Source organism: Carcharhinus amblyrhynchos, chromosome 20, assembly GCF_965287045.1.
Source record: "Carcharhinus amblyrhynchos chromosome 20, sCarAmb.v2.hapA, whole genome shotgun sequence".
In the NCBI taxonomy this organism is placed as follows: domain Eukaryota; kingdom Metazoa; phylum Chordata; class Chondrichthyes; order Carcharhiniformes; family Carcharhinidae; genus Carcharhinus; species Carcharhinus amblyrhynchos.
The window spans coordinates 15,962,500-15,980,230 of record NC_137343.1 but is presented as its reverse complement, the minus strand read 5'-3'; the positions used below and the strand labels follow the sequence as shown (position 1 = coordinate 15,980,230).

Here is a 17,731-nt window from a genome sequence, read left to right as displayed (position 1 = left end):
AGTTGTCGGTACACTTCTTTACAGTAATCCGTTCTGTTCAGTATGACGATGGCCCCTCCTTTGTCTGCTGGTTTCATGACAATGTTGTGGTTTGTCTTGAGAGGGTGGATGGCGTTGCGTTGTGTTCGGGTGATGTTTGGGGCTGTCTTGTGAGTGCGGCTGATGAATCTGGTGTTAACGCACCTCCTGATGGTTTGGGCATACAAGTCCAGTCGAGGGCAGCGGCCTTCCAGAGGAGTCCAATTGGACTCCTTCCTCTTAGGTTGTTGCACTGCGGATCTCTCTGTCGGCTGTTCTGGTTCATCGGCTGTCTCACGGTGTTCGCTGTAGGCCTCTTGGGGTTTGTGGAAAAACTCCCGCAGCCTCATTTGCTTGATGAATTCCTCTGTGTCCGCTGCAAGACTGATGGGGTCCATTTTGGTGGTGGGGCAGAAATTGAGCCCTCGGCTGAGAACTTTGATTTCATCTGGTTGAAGTGTGTAATCCGACAAGTTGACAATAGACCTCCCTGCGGTAGTGCTGTTTTCTACTGTGGTGCCGGGGGAGGCTTGGTTGTTGCTGGCGGCGATGCCGAGTTTCTCAAGTTTCCTATTCTTGGTGTACATGTAGGTGGTGTAGTTTCTTTGTCTCATCTGCTTGGCAGAGTTTCGCAGTTGGTCTGCATCCTGAGCACAAGTTGAGAATATGTATTCCATTTTAGTTTCCAGGGTGCGGCGTTTGCTGTAAAGCTGGTGTATGAGGTGGTTGAGGAGTGTGAGAGAGGTGCGACGGCAAAGTCTCTCAGCGTAGTCTGTGTTATAGGTTGCCCTGAGCGGGTTCGTGATCTGTAGTCCTTTTTGTATCTCATCTGCTTTCTTGCATCTCTGTAATAACTTGATGTCTGTGTCGATATGCGCAATCTTCTTGCAAGGATGTCCCAAAGCATGGTACACTGGGGAGACCATGCAGACACTACGACAACGGATGAATGAACATTGCTCGACAATCACCAGGCAAGACTGTTCCCTTCCTGTTGCCGAACACTTCAGTGGTCACGGGCATTCAGCCTCTGACCTTCAGGTAAGCGTTCTCCAAGGCGGCCTTCACGACACACAACAGCGCAGAGTCGCTGAGCAGAGACTGATAGCCAAGTTCCGCACACGAGGACGGTCTCAACAGGGATCTTGGGTTCATGTCGCACTATCTGTAACCCCCGTGACTTGCCTGGGTTTGCAAAACCTCACTTACTGTACTATCTGGAGACAATACACATCTCTTTAACCTGTGATGTGCTCCTTCCACTCACATTGTCGGCCACTTTAGGACTTGATCAGCAAGTTAGGTGTAAAGATGCGCATTCTAATCAGTAATCTGTAAACTGTCTGTGCTTTATATGCTCTGAGGCCAGAACTCTCCATTCACTTGAAGAAGAGGGAAACCCCTCGAAAGCTAGTGAGTTTACTATCAAATCGGTTGGACTTAAACCTGGTGTTGTCAGACTTTTTACAATGTTGGAATCATCAGGGTTGTGTAACAGGAAAGAATTGGAAGAACAAAGATCTTACAGGGCTTTAGGACAGGAAGAGATTATAGAAAGAGGGAGAAGCAAAGCCATAGAGGTATTTGAATAAATGTGAATTTGAATTAAGACATGGTGCTGGTCTTGGAGTCAATATGAGACAGCAAGCAAAAGGGTGATGGACGAATGAGACCTGTATTAAGAGTGTGGAATATGTGGCTCTTGATAACAGGACAGGTGATTGGAAGTACAGCATTGACTAGAATGCCAAGGTATGAATAGTTTGGTTAAAATTCAACATGAGGACTGAAATATGAAATACTTTAGAAGTGCTAGCTGGGGTCAAACGTGGGCAAATATAGAACTTTTCCAAAATGATTCTTTGAATCGAAATATATATTTCTGAATCATATGCAAAAATAATCTGAAAATTACAATGTATTTCATATATTTTAACAGTGCACTTTTTGCACAGATATTCAACTTTTCCAATCTTCTTTTCAAGAAGCCCAAAGCCAGCTATATGCTACCCTCCAACGTCAACAGCACGTGTTGGGGCAGGAAACAGTTGGTCATCACCGTTTCAATTCCCACTCTCCAAGAGCATACTGGTCCCGTTCTCTTTCTGCTTTGTTAATTGACCTGTCAATCAAGTGAACCCAAGGGTCCCATTTGTAATCTGAACTGCAAGTCAATCCACAATTTATTTCCTGCAATTTACTGGCCTACAAGGGACACCACTCATTCCTTAAAAAAATCATTGTGTATATAATTATAGTTTCAGTAGTATTAAAACATGAAGATTAACATGTCACTAGTTAACTGGAGTTGCTATTTAGCTTGTCAACCTTTGATTCCCATACTCACCAAAGAGTTGTCCTTGAAGAGGAGGTTTTCAGGTTTGAGGTCTCTGTGGGCAATGTTCAGGGAGTGACAGTGCTGTATAGCCAGAGCAATCTGCACCAATAAAGGCAACACAGTATTACGTAAATAATGGTACATATTTAATGACCAAGATGGGAAAAAGCAGATTAATATGATTAGTTGTTAAAACAACTGAAAACACAGCCTTCAACAATGTGGAGCAAATGCACTGGGGATTTATATTTGTGAGATCACAATAAAGTTTCCTCACTCTAAATTTGCTTCATATTGAAAAGAAGGGCGACCTTCAAGTCTAAATTAAAGCAAAGTGCTCCACTATCTTCTGCATATCAATGTTGGAATGCACATTGCTCAACTTCTTTTAAAATAAATTGTGATTCTAGTCATAAATTAGAAGATTAATGCAGCTCGTGAAGAGTGTCTGTTCCATTTGAGACAGGAATCAAATCTTCTACTGTAATAATACTGGCATTTATATGATGCCTCATCATATCAAACTGTCTCCCAAGTGTATCACAGAATAAATTAATTTTGAAGTGCAGTGATGTGTGTCAGCAAACACACAGTAGTTATTCAACGTTGGCAAAAGGAGCGAACAAGTAAATCTGGTTTGGACAGCAAAAAATTGGGCAGGATACAAGAGTAATTTTTCCACGAATGGAAAATGACCTTTAGTGGAAAGGTGTCTGCAATACCAGCCTACAGTACAAGCCCAGACCCAGGTGTGGGGATTGAACCCACAATCTTCTGATTTAGATCCCTTAACTGAAAGTAACAGAGTTCAGATACAAACACTTTATAACTTTATGCAAAATATACTTTGCTTGTTATATTTAATAGTTTGTGTGACACTAAATCTTTATTCTGTAAAACATTTCCTACCTTAACTGCCTATGTTTTTGTTTTCAAACTAGATTCCTCAATGTAATTTAGGGGCACATGGGAATACAAGGTAATTTGATAAGGCAAATCCAAAATTGGCTTAGTTGTAGGACACAGTAAAAAGTCTGACAACACCAGGTTTTAGTCCAACCTATTTATTTGATAATAGACTCACAAGCTTTCGGGGTTACCCCCTTCGTCAGGTGAATGGAGAGTTCTGGTCTCAGACAGAGCATATAAAGCACAGACAGTTTAGAGATTACTGATTAGAATGCGAATCCTTACACCTAACCTGCTGTTCAAGACCTGAAGTGGCTGACAATGTGAGTGGAAGGAGCACTGATCACAGGTTAAAGAGATGTGTATTGTCTCCAGACAGTACAGTAAGTGAGGCTTTGCAAACCCAGGCAAGTCGACAACGGATGAATGAACATCGCTCAACAATCACCAGGCAAGACTGTTCCCTTCCTGCTGCCGAACACTTCAGTGGTCACGGGCATTCCGCCTCTGACCTTCGGGTAAGCATTCTCCAAGGCGGCCTTCACGACACACGACAGCGCAGAGTCACTGAACAGAGACTGATAGCCAAGTTCCACACACATGAGGACGGTCTCAACAGAGATCTTGGGTTCATGTCGCACTATCTGTAACCCCCGTGACTTGCCTGGGTTTGCAAAACCTCACTTACTGTACTGTCTGGAGACAATACACATCTCTTTAACCTGTGATCAGTGCTCCTTCCACTCACATTGTCAGCCACTTCAGGTCTTGAACAGCAGGTTAGGTGTAAGGATTCGCATTCTAATCAGTAACCTCTAAACTGTCTGTGCTTTATATGCTCAGTCTGAGGCCAGAACTCTCCATTCACCTGATGAAGGGGCTAACCCTGAAAGCTTGAGTCTATTATCAAATAAATAGGTTGGACTAAAACGTGGTGTTGTCAGACTTTTTACTGTGTTTACGCCAGTCCAACGCCGGCATACCCACACCATTAGTTGTAGGAGACAGAGGGTGATGACAAGAGGGCTGCTTTAGTGACTGGAAGCCAGTGTCCAATGGTGTACCACAGGGATGGGGTGGGAGGTTGGTGGTGTGTGTGTGTGAGAGAGTGTGTGTGTGAGAGAGAGAGAGAGAGAGAGAGAATAAATGGCACGACACTAGTAGGTTTTGAGTTGCCCATACACCTCTGAAGGCAGAAAGGCACGTTAGCAGGGTGGTGATGAAGGCATATGAGACACTTGCCCTTGTCAACTGAGGCATAGATTACAAAAGCATGGAAGTCACATTGGAGTTGTATAGTACTTTGAGGCCATAGCAGAAGTACTGTGTGCAATCCAGTCGCCACATTGTAGGAAGGATGTGATTGCACTGGAGGGTGTGCCAAGGAGATTCACCAGGATGCTACTTGGGATGGAACATTTAAGTTTCAAGGAGAGATTGGATAGGCTTTGGATGTTTTCATTGGAGGGAAAAGACTGAGGGGCAACCTGACTGATGGGTACAAGATTATGAGGGGTATGGATAGAGTGAATAATGAGCAGCTGTTCCCCTTAGTTCCCCTGGCAGAAGGTTTAGGGGAATGAGAAGAAAACTTCTTTTTATCCAGCTAATTGCCTCGCATACTTTAAAAGCTTTAAATACTTTAAATTACCTTTAAAAAGGTAATTTAGCTGGATGAGCACTTGGCACATAACATTCAAGACCAAGGCCCAAGTGCACTGTAGGACTGATTCTATATTCTAGGGACCTATAAATATTTCAGAATTTATGTTAAGCTTGAAACTTTTATTCAACATGGAAACAGAAAAAAAAATCATTTAAAATTGAGCATTAAGCAATATTTTAGATGTAGCATTTTAACATAATTAATTCTACTTTCATAAGCCAAGTTAAAAATTGGCTGAGAAGATAGCATTTCTAACATTTCAGTGCATCACTGTATTTTTGTCCTTTGGATGAAATGTTAAACTAAGTTCTCATCTACTTGTATCACTGGTGAGGTGAATGTAAAATAACCCACTGCACTACTGAAAGAGGAGAGTTCTTGGCCTGTGCCTTAGCAACAGGTTCACCACTCAACCCTTGCCAAAGTTGTGTTAAATGGTCATTCATCTCACTGGTGTTTGTGAGGCCTTGTACAAATGACTGCTATTTACATATTAGTCACTGCATGTGAAGTGTTTAGACCCGACAGAGTCTGAATGATGCAACAGCACATTATACATACTGAACCTGCACTACATCAACTCCACCACACTTAAGAGCCTCACAATCATTAGGAGTATCATGACACTGTAGGCAGAATTTAAGAGAAAAACTAGAGCACAAATTTGCTTGTGCACCTCCTAATATGTTCAAAAGAAATACAAACAGAAATTTGGACAATTTCACTTGACAGTCTCCCTAAAAACTATGTTGATAGGGTGAGATGAAGTAAGGCGGCCTGTATGGAGCATAAAATTTCTATGCTGCAAACATATGCAAGTGCAGTAATCAGGCAAAGGACAATGCTCACTTCAGTCATATTCCTTGAGTTTGCAAATTAGCAAATGATGCATGCTTGGAGAAACCTAGACCTCACCTGCCTACATAACCTACCCCTGTTAATATCCACATCTCAGCTCTGCTATTTGTCAAAGATAAGAACCAGAACCCAATGCTTTGGAAAAAAAAACAAGTAAGTTTCTCTCTCTCTCTCAATCCCCCATGCTCTCTAATTAGGCAAAGCAGTCATCTCCTGGGCCTGTGGTCATTTTAGGAAACTCGATTTTCTACCACTAGGCTGCTTTATGGCACCTCTATCCATAAGAATAAAGCATCATCACCTGTTTAGTAACTTGGCTTGCCATTTTCTCTGTAAAGTGCTTATGTTGGCTGATTCTGTGAAATAGCTCTCCACCTTCCATCATCTCCATCACAATTAGCAGCCGAGGTCTATGGATTATGAAATAGAGAATTTAGGATTTAAATAATAAAACAAAAAAAAAGGATATGGGAAAGGAAGAAAGTGAGGAAAGAAAATGAGGGAAGTGAGGAAAGAAAATGAGAAATCAAGAAAAACAGGAAGAAACAGGAAATGTATATGTAATTGAGGAAACACCAGAAAGAGAAAAAAATGCATAAGAAACTGCAAAAGCTGAACAATCTTCCATTTTGTGCAGCATGAAAAATGAGAAAATCTGTAACTAAACAATGTGGAGATACCATATCATTCAGTAAGACTATGTATTTATATCTAATTTGCTAGGAATTATGGATACCACTTAGAACCATGTTGGGGCTGCCCAAATTACATCTCAAGGAGGATTTTTGTGGTTGGGAGAGAGGAAGTATATATCCAATCAGCCAGAAATGGTTTTGAACTAATGTCCATATCAACAATTTCGCTTAACGTGTTTCCTAATTCACAATGCCACATACTTCAGTTCTTAAAATAGCCACAACTCCTGCACAAAATGAACCATGTGACTGTTTATTTCACCCTCCGATTTGTTATTGCGACTGAGACATACCTTGGACTAGATTCATGGGGGAACTGAACGCTGTTAGCATAAACTTCAATAATCTGAACAATGTTATTGTGGCCCACGCACATCAGGTGGTGTCGAACCTGGAAATAATGACACAGAAATAACTTGCAGCAGAAATATAAAAGTATCACATCATTCATTACATATGTAAAGACATCTGTGCAGTTTTTCTCCCCTTTATGCTGCAGTATCTTACCTAAAGTCACAATGCAAAGCAATTTGTACCATTACTGCCCAAACTAAATACTTCATTAAAGATTTATTTTTAAAACTTTAAGTGTTGGGAATCTGAAATGAAGAGAGAAAATGCTGGTGACACTCAACAGATCTAGCAGCATCGCAGTGCTGACTAAGAATTCCTGACTGAATTTCCTTCTCTCACATATGGATGATTTGCTGTGTAATTACAATATTTTCTGTCTTATTTCAACTTCATTTCTTACATATTGACCGATATTCCTAACTGATCAAAACAACTTAAATGTGAAAACAAATAAATTAATTGTTTACTTTGTCCACTTTCACTTTGAAGTGTTTCTGGTTTTCAGCTATTTGGAGACTTTTATCATGAGCCTTGGGAAGTAAGCTGCTGCTGAAAGGTCTAAAATGGTCCCTGCATAGTTTGTTGTCCTTGGATGGGGCAGTTCTTAAAGGAAATTGCATCCTTCTTATTCTACTCAATGACACTGGTTAAATTAGTTTTCTATTATTCAAACAGGAAATTATACTGGAATTTTCAAAGACAGGAAGGATTTGCACTCCACTGGGAACTTCCTTCTACTTTGCTTTTCGTTGCCTGGGAAAGGGGGATAAATAGGTGTACATTGGCCTTTAATGCTGATAGACAAAGCAATACCATTTTTAGAAGTATTGTCCGTGATTATATACTTCGTGAGAGCAATCGAGTGCAAGAAAAAAGATGTACTCAGCATTAATTGAGGACAGACTGGCTTCTAATCTGCTAATGATCATCCTCACTATGTTGCCTCATTAAGGCAACACAGTGAATATGTGAACATTTGTATCAGCCCTGCAGCCTTAATGAGGCAGACATAAATCCAAGTGAGGAGAAAACAGAACCATTTTAGAGATAACTTGATCTCCCTTGTGGAGGCAGGGAATAAAGATGTACTTCAGTACTTGGTCTGATACTTATTTCCACTAACAAAGTCAAACATTCCATTAAGCCATCTAAATTTAAACATGCTGAGAATCGCAGATTTTAAAACCACAAGAAGAACAACTACAAAGTCAGGCTGTGATTTGCACATCAGCTTCTATGGCTCATCGCATCCTGGTGCCCACAAATTAAAAGTGTGGAGCCAAAAAACTAGGAATCTTGTTAAAATGAATCACTAGAGAAAGGTGGGAGAGAATCATTTTGCTGTGCATTAAGAAAGGGATCTTCCACTGATCTGGTGGGTAGCAAACTGTAAAATTTCACAATGTGTTTTGCATATTGTGTTGACTGGTTCCACAATATGTCCAGTCTGTTACTCTTCCGAATAATTTTATACTTCAATTAACATCTCACGTGCAAGTCAGTCTCCAACTTTTGGCCAAAACAATCCAAGCTCTCTTTTTATCACCACTCTCCAAAGCGCCTGGTGCAAACCTACTCATTGGGAAAATCATAGAATAACACACAATCAAAGGCAGCTAATTTGCACATCAACATATGCTGCTACCTTATGAATTTGTGCTATGTTTCCCAATCCTGCCTTCTAACATGGCAATATGATATCAAGAAGAAATGGCAGATACTCAGCCCAGTTGCAACTTAAAAGTCATTGAGATTGCAGAACAAGCAAACAATTGTGCAGAATCAAAGATATCAGGGAAGAATGATTGGAGGAAGCACTCAATAGATATTCTTTGGCATTTGTCAAAACTATGTGTCGAGGAAAGCCTAGCATGTGGCCACAGTTGGAAAATTGAGTTACAAAACACATTACTGGAAATTGCCGGATCAACCTCAGTTTCTCACGGATTTATGCAAGTCCTTGTCCTGAAACAAGTGAGAAAACTAGGCATTGCAGATTTCAAAGCCAGCCGTAGATGGTGTACCAGTTTAAGGAGGAAAACTATTTTACATTTCAACAGAAGACCAAGATTTCACACCGTCTCCCAGCAGAACTTAATAACAGGCTTATGATCAAACACTGACAAAGAATGCATCCCAGATTGGCCTACTGGAAACATGGATTAGACTCTTGAAGTTTTGACACTTTAGCCAGTCAAACGGTGAGCAAAGTCAGAGGGAAAAGTGTTAGTGAAAGCAAATGGCCATGAAAAAACTGAATTAAAATTGTATACATGGCTTTTGTTTTTGGTTAACTTAACTTACACAAATTAATGTCTGCCCCATGGAGGCTATTATAAATAAAAAATTAAATTATAAAAATATATTTTGACTCCTTTTACGTTAACTTTGGCAGCAGGATTGATGGGAACTGTCACTAGCCTGACAACTCTGCAAAAGTGAGACAATGAGAGAGGGTAGATTCCAACCCCTTGAAAATGTGTAAAAGTTGACCCCCCCTCTGCTTTTTGGCTTAAAATTTAAGGTTAGATTTACAGCCTCTCCCACTAATGGGACCTTCCAGTCCTGCCAAACCCCTCATAATGGGATCCCTGACAGCTGGGCAGGTGAGCCACACAAAAGCCCATTGATAGCGGTGGCCAACGGTTTGCCATATCCACTGTGGAAAGTATCAAGTCTCCGCTCCACTTTTACACTCATGCACTGCAAATTACAATTTATATTATTAAATACATTTTTAAAACATCACATTCTTACCTCATTTCTTGCTTTTGGGCGATCGAGGAGAATCTTCAGTGCAAATCGTTCTCCTGATGATTTTTTCATGCATACCCTAAAACAAATCAAGTAGTGAATATAAGTGACAAAGTAAAGACAGACCACTCCATTACACTTTTCCTTGTTAGGTTCATACACTTCCTTGCAGGTTCTATAAATAAGAATGTTATTTCAAGATATGTAATCACCTGCCAATTCAATTTCAAAGCAGTTCCCCAAAGTATTTTCCAAAAAAGGGCTGAAAAATAAACTCAGTCTTTAATTAATAATAACAACACTCGAATTGCCTCATCTCGTAAACTATCACTTAATCCAGAGAACAAGTCTATGGCAAATCTTCTGTGCATAAACCAGTTGGTGTCAACAACGTATGGGATTGGCAGAACAAATGAGCAGAGCATCAGCTTGATGTCTCATTTGAAAGCTAGCACATCAACCAATACAATACAGAAAACCACTAAAAAAAAGGCCAAACAGTACGTAATAATTAGATTTTTGAAAGCCTGTAGATTGCAGAAGAAAGATGAGGTTAGGAATTCCATAATTTTTGAGTTCCTGGTAAAGAAGAGATTGCAATGGCTTTCAATCTGAAAACTTTTGTGATGTAGTGGGAGGTTGGGGATGGAGATAAAGAGCAAGTAAGACAGGAAAGATGCAGCTCAGGGCAACAATATGAACAGCATCAATAAAAAGGCAAAGAATTAGTTTTGACACATTTTCCTTTTGACTAGAATAATAATCCCAATCAAGTACTACATTCTGTCCTTGTATCGGAATAACTGGAGGGAAATATTCAACTGCTCTGCATGTATTTACTTCCAATGACATGGTGACATGTTCCCCTCATCTGAGGTTTCAACACAGGTAACATTGTAAGTGCTGGCTAGGCAAACAATACATTCTTTTTCTCACATTTGGTTTCAACAAGAACAACATAGAAAAGTTACTTGAGGCCTGAGGTTATATTTTCTTTAGGGGAGATGACAGCATAGTGGCAACGGCCAAGGTTAATTCTCAAGAGAAATAGGTTCAAATCCAACCACAGCAGCTGGTTGAATCTGAATTCAAATTAACAATATCTGAAACTGAATGCTAGTCTCATTAATAGTGACTCTGAAACTAACAACTTTGTAAAAACCCATCTGGTTCATTAATGTCCTTGTGAAGGAAACATGCCAATTTACCTGGTTTGGGCTCCATACACACGGTAATGTGGTTGACTCTTAATTGCCCTTTGGAATGGTTAAGCAAGCCAGTTCAAGAGCAATTACAGAAGGATCCCGAATGCTGGGCTTTGTCAGTGACATCCACATCCCATGAAAGAATAGAAAAACTCTTAGCTTTGTTAACAGTGCTCAGACGGCAACCCTGATTTTGTGGTCAGTTAATTCTCGATATGTTTTTCAAAACAAAAATTTAGTGACAAAATTTTAATAAAAAGCTGCAAATTTTCTCACATTATAGGTCTTCTATTGCTTTGACCAAACATTTTGGACAATACTCCTAGTAACTCTTTTGGTTCAGTGACAGGTTTTTTGGCACATCATACTTTTACGTAGCACCGTTGTTTGTTGTTTTAAAGGCACTATAAAGTGACTATTGCTGTTCATCCTAAAGCACTATTTTAACACAAGAGCGATAATTGATAGTAAGGGCAGTAAAGCTTCAACATTCCACCTGGCTGTTCACAGGAATTCACACTGAGGCAAACATCAGCTATTGCTGGAGGGTCATCAACTCAATGAAAAATCCTCTTTGGTCTACTCAAAACTAGTTTGTCTTCCATTGAAAAGAGTTTGCCCCAACTCAGCGTTGCAGACTGGCATATTCCAAAGCTTAGAACTACGTGCCGAGGGATTCACTAAAGCTTGGGGCAACTGCCGCAGGGGCGCAATGGAGAAGGTCCAAGACCTTTCAGCCATGATGCATTGAAGGGAGGGAAATTATATAGATCCCCTTAGGTGGTTTAACTGGAACACTGAAATTTAGTCTCTCCTGTACCCCTCCAACTGCAATGGATCCTAAGTGAAATGGAACAGTCTGAATACAAATATGATAAAACAGAACATGTCTGCAGCACAAAGAAGCCCAAAATACAGAACAAATTGAAGACCCTACTTAGATGTGCCACTGCAGGATTGTGCAATGTTGATCTGAGGAATCAGATGATCTTCTATGGGACCGCTTAGAGTCAGTAGACCGGTCAGAGTTAAAAACTCTGACCAGCCTGAACGAGTATATCACTACAGTAACTGACTTAGTGTGTAGAAGACTGTGTACCAAGGAAGCAAATCTGCTTGTTTCCTAGCCAGAAATGGATTCACTCATGGATGAACAGGGGTATCCACTGCTTACAGGAGTCTAAGTCTGAGGCGTTCAAGTCAGGCGACCCTGACCTATACAAGACAGCCAGATGTGAACCAAGGAGATCCAAAGATGCCAAATGACAGTACTAGACCAAGCTAGAGACCCAGGCTAGTCACAAGGACCCCTTTCAACAATGGCAAGGTCTGCAAGACATAACAGGCCACAAGATGAAGACATATAAAGTCGCCAGCACCAACGCACTCCTCCCTGACATGCTCAATGCATTCTATGCCCGTTTTCAGCAACAGATCAGCGAGAGCACGTCTTCCACCCAGAAGCCTCAGGTGAACTTGTAACCGAGGTCATCACTGCAGGCGTCAGAGCAGCCTTCATGAAGGTCAACCCATGGAAAGTGACTGGCTCGGATGGGTTAACTGGATGAGCACTCAGATTCTGCATGGAACAGCTGATGGGAGTATTCAGAGACATCTTCAACTTCTCTTTTTAACAATCTGAGGTCCCTATCTACTTCAAGAAGATGACCATCACCATTCCAGTACCAAAGAAAATCCAAGCAGCGAGCCTTAATGACTGTCATCCGGTGACTGTGACATCCAACATTATGAAGTGCTTCGAAAGGGGTGTCAAGGCGCAAATCAATTCCAGCCTCCCAGAATGCCTGGATCCACTATAGTTCGACTACTGCTGCAACAGGTCCACAGCAGATGCCATTTCCCTGGCCCTGCACTCAACCTGGAACACTTAGATAACAAAAACACCCAAGTCAGACTCCTCAGCCTTCAAAATCACTATTCCTATGAAACTCATCTCCAAACTCCATGGCCTGGGGCTCAGCTCCTCCCTCTGCAACTGGGTCCCGAATTTCCTAACCCGCAGACCACAATCAGTAAGGATAGGCAACAACACCTCCTCCACGACCACCCTCAATCCCGGTGCCCCACAAGGCTGCGTCCTAAACCACTTACTATACTCCGAATCCACATATGACTGTGTGGCCAAATTCCCCTCCAACTCCATTTTCAAATTTGCAGATGACACCACCGTAGTGGATCAGATCTCAAACAATGACGGGACAGAGTACAGGAATGAGATAGAGAATCTGGTGAACTGGTGGGCCAACAATAATTTCTCCCTCAATGTCAACAAAATGAAGGAGATAGCCATCGGCTTCAGGAAGCACAGTGGAGTGCCTGCCCCTGTCTATATGAAAAGCGACGAAGTAGAAATGGTCGGGAGCTTCAAGTTTTTAGGTGTCCAGGTGACCAACAACTTGTCCTGGTCCCCCCATGCCGACACTATAATTAAGAAAGCCCAACAACACCTCTATTTTCTCCAAAGACTAAGGAAATTCGGCACGTCAGCTATGACTCTCACCAACTTTTACAGATGCACCATAGAAAGCATATTTTCTGGTTGCAACACAGCTTGACATGACTCCTGCTCTGTCCAAGACTGCAAGAAACTACAAAGGGTCATGAACGAAAACCCATTCATCACTCAAACCAGCCTCCCATCCATCGATTCAGTCTATACGTCCTGCCGCCTCAGAAAAGCAGCCAGCATAATCAAGGACCCCAAACACTCCAGACATATTCTCTTCTATCTTCTTCCATTGGGAAAAAGATACAGAAGTCTGAGATCATGTACCAACCGACTCAAGAACAGCTTCTTCCCTGCTGCCATTGGACTTTTGAATGGACCTACCTCACATTAAGTTGATTTTTCTCTACATCCTAGCTATGACTGTAACACTAAGAACATAAGAATATAAGAAATAGGAGCAGGAGTAGGCCAACTAGCCCTTCGAGCCTGCCCTGCCATTCAATAAGATCATGGCTGATCTGAAGTGGATCAGTTCCACTTTCCCGCTCTTTCCCCATAACCCTTAATTCCCTTGTCTGTCAAAAACCTATCTAACCGTGACTTAAATATATTTAGCGAGGTAGCCTCCACCACTTCAAATGGCAGAGAATTCCAGAGATTCACCACCCTTTGAGTGAAGAAGTTCCTCCTCAATTCCAATCTAAACTGCACCCCCCTTATCTTGAGGCTGTGCCCTCTAGTCCTGCTATCCTTTCTAAGCGGGAAGAATCTCTCTACCTCTACCCTATCCATCCCTTTCATTATCTTATACGTCTCAATAAGATCCCCCCTCATCCTTCTAAACTCCAATGAGTACAGACCCAGTCTATTTAGTCTCTCTTCATAGTCCAACCCCCTCATCTCCAGTATCAGCCTAGCTATTCTGATTGGCGGTTGGTGACTAGTGGAGTGCCACAGGGATCGGTGCTGGGGCCTCAACTATTTACCATTTATATAGATGATCTGGAGGAGGGGGCTGAGTGTAGGGGGTTGAAATTTGCTGATGACACGAAGATAAGTGGAAAAGCAAATTGTGCAGAGGGTGTGGAAAGTCTGCAGAGGGATCTGGATAGGCTGAGCGAATGGGCGAGGACCTGGCAGATGGAGTACAATGTTAGCAAGTGTGAGGTTATCCACTTTGGCAGGAATAATAGTAGGAGGGATTACTATTTAAAGGGCGAAAGCTGCAGCATGCTACAGTGCAGAGGGACCTGGGGGTCCTTGTGCATGAGTTGCAAAAACCCAGTGTGCAGGTGCAGCAGGTGACCAAGGCGGCAAATGGGATGCTGGCCTTTATAGCGAGGGGGATAGAATATAAAAGCAGGGAGGTCTTGCTGCAACTGTACAGGGCACTGGTGAGGCCGCAGCTGGAGTACTGTGCGCAGTTTTGGTCGCCACACTTGCACAAGGATATTTTGGCCTTGGAGGGGGTGCAGAGAAGGTTCACTAGGTTGATACCGGAGATGAGCGGGTTGGACTATGAAGAGAGGCCGAATAGACTGGGTCTGTACTCGTTGGAGTTTAGAAGGATGAGGGGGGATCTTATAGAGACGTATAAGATAATGAAGGGGATGGATAGGGTAGAGGTAGAGAGATTCTTCCCGCTCAGAAAGGACGGCAGGACTAGAGGGCACAGCCTCGAGATAAGGGGTAGGCAGTTTAGAACGGAGTTGAGGAGGAACTTCTTCACTCAAATGGTGGTGAATCTCTGGAATTCTCTGCCCATTGAAGTGGTGGAGGCTACCTCGCTAGATATATTTAAGACACGGGTAAGATAGGTTTTTGGTAGGCAAGGGAATTAAGGGTTATGGGGGGAAAAGCGGAACTGAGCCACTTCAGATCAGCCATGATCTTATTGAATGGCGGGGCAGGCTCAAAGGGCTAGATGGCCTACTCCTGCTCCTATTTCTTATGTTCTTATGTAACCTCCTCTGCACTCCCTCCAAGGCCAAAATATCCTCCTTTCCTTCTCTATGAATGGTATGCTTTGTCTGCATTGTGCATAAGAAATAATACTTTTCATTGTACACTAATTCATGTGACAATAATAAATTGAACACTGTTCCTACTTTAAAAAACTGATAGACATTGAGCAGCTTTACTCCATACGAAGCTATGTCATAAACGTTAGAATAGAACGTCAAATTGCCTCCTCCAAATTGGGTGACTAGATTTAGGACTCATCCGAAAAGTTAAAAGCAGAGAGCAGTAATTGCTCGAATACTTAAAATATCTCAATTTAGTATCACTAAACGTATAAGTTTATTATTTTATCTATATATAAAAACCTCACCCTTTGACTCTCTCTATCTAATAGATTTCCCCTTCTCCACCCTCAAACTGAAAGAGAAATATCTGGGTTACTGTTTTGGAGTGAGGTTGCTGCTAGCTTGAATCTTCAATGGCTGAAACTGTGTCTAGAATATTGTAGTGCTCCACTGCCAAATAGTAAAACATGAGCTTTTGTCAACATAAACCAATGGCTCCACAAGAGAAGATGGTGATAAGATGCTTTTTTGGAGAGTTGGTGCAGATCCAATGGACCAAATGGCCTCCTTCTGCATTGTGGGGATTCTTTGGTTCTGTACGCACTTCTTTATATTGAAGGAAAAACTGCTCCTAGGCAATCTGCCATTTTGCAATAGCCTACAGTTTTACGATAGAAAATCCCAGAAATTGCTTTTGGGTCCTTCCAAGTATTTATTGCCTTCAACCCTGTAGCCAATTTTAAACAAAGGTAAACAACTGCATTATTCCCAAGCTTCTGTCAACTCCTCCTTATGACTGGCTGCTAGGAGCGAGGTTATTATAGCATTGGCAATTCTTCCCTTTTTAGTGCCTCTCCACTACAACGCAACTAATACTGATGCGTCACTAATTGACTAGCACAGTTCATGCCCTGTGATGTGCCCATCACACTGACTTAATTTCAGCTCAAAAGATTCAAGCTGGCTATTGCATGGCTCAGAATATTTGGTAGAAGATTATAAATCTCCGTTTACTAAGGCAAGCAATGTTATGAATTAGGACTTGGGAGGTCAATCAACCTCGCAAAAATTGGAATTCTACAAACTAACCCAAAATAATCCTTTTCTAGGTGATGAGACACAAGGGAAAAGGCTGAAATTTTAACTTATAAAGCAAAATTGTAAACATCTTAAAACTAATTACTGGAGTGATCATTCTAATAAACTGTGCTACTCATTACTAAGGTAATCAGCAAATAATTTGTTCCGTGATTCATTCACATGGCATTTTTTAATTCATTCATGGGGATATGGGTGTCATTGGTTTGGTTAGCATTTATTGCCTATCCCTAATTGCCCTTAAGGTGGTGGTGAACATCAATTAATAGTTAATGTTATTCACATTCCTTGCTGTAAGTAATTGAAATAGGACATGGCTCTGCAAAGTGCAAATGAAATGTAGCATTCAGTGAGTTAAAGCTACGTTCAAGGTACAGTTGCCACAAAACCAGTTTTCAAAGTTGGCTTACAAATGAAATAAGACTTGGGAACGAAATCAGCACCAACCCCTGGAAACTAGACTCATCCTATTGTTTATTGTTCTATTCTTTTCTCATAGCTTACTGTTTTCCCTTCTAAAATTCAGTCTTTTAAAATGCAAGCTTGAATTCATCCAACCATTAATTGCTTACTGTTTTCAATCCTATTGGAATTCCACACTTAGTTAGATTTAAAAAAACTGGCACCTAACCAGGAATTTTGAATAGGATCAGCTCCCAAAATACCTTCAAAAAAAAACAGCTATCACAAAGAGGCAAGTTTGCACAGTGGCATAAACTATTGTAATGATTCTTTGCAATCATTACAATAGACTAGAAATTACTTTTCTTAATTTCAGCTTAATGGATTCACACGGCATTCTTCAGTTTACTATCTCAACAATTAAAACCAAAATTAAGTTACAGCACTGGCTACATTATCACAGCATATTTTTCTCTTCTTCCCTTCCCTCAGTTTTGACTCTGCTGAGACACAATGCTACAAGTGCTAAGCCGTACTCCGCTGTGAGTGTAGACTTTAAAGCTTATAAATTTAAGCATAACACACTTCTGTGCCCTGTCCTTCACCTCGTATCAACAGCTTGCTCCAGATAAAAACACTATTAATTTTACCTATTTAAAATAAGCTATATTTTTTAAAAATTCAGCATATCAGGATATGAGCAACTCTGAAAAAAACTACGTTTATGGCGCATTCATGGTTGTTGTGAGAAAGTGGTGATGGGACAGCTTGAACCATTGCAATTCTTACAGTAATATTATTTCCAAGATTATGCCACTCTTGCATCTTTCCACTAGAAACATGCTAAAGGGTAATCTCAGACAGGTTCAGCAACTGGCTGCACCCAACCACACATTAAGTATTAAATGATGTTTGGACATAACTTTTTAACCACAGT

The 17,731-nt window shown here is 41.3% G+C and overlaps 1 protein-coding gene across 1 annotated transcript in view; it reads right to left on the bottom strand.

Moving 5' to 3' along the window:
- Nucleotides 1–17,731, bottom strand: part of mapkapk5 (MAPK activated protein kinase 5) — an 80,096-nt gene that overhangs the window by 38,628 nt on the left and 23,737 nt on the right. The window contains exons 3-6 of the mRNA XM_080208151.1: nucleotides 9,596–9,671; nucleotides 6,778–6,875; nucleotides 6,091–6,199; nucleotides 2,366–2,455 (exon numbers count right to left, since the gene is read on the bottom strand). Coding sequence (XP_080064277.1) covers nucleotides 2,366–2,455; nucleotides 6,091–6,199; nucleotides 6,778–6,875; nucleotides 9,596–9,671 — 373 coding nt within the window. The remainder of the gene's footprint in view (nucleotides 1–2,365; nucleotides 2,456–6,090; nucleotides 6,200–6,777; nucleotides 6,876–9,595; nucleotides 9,672–17,731) is intronic.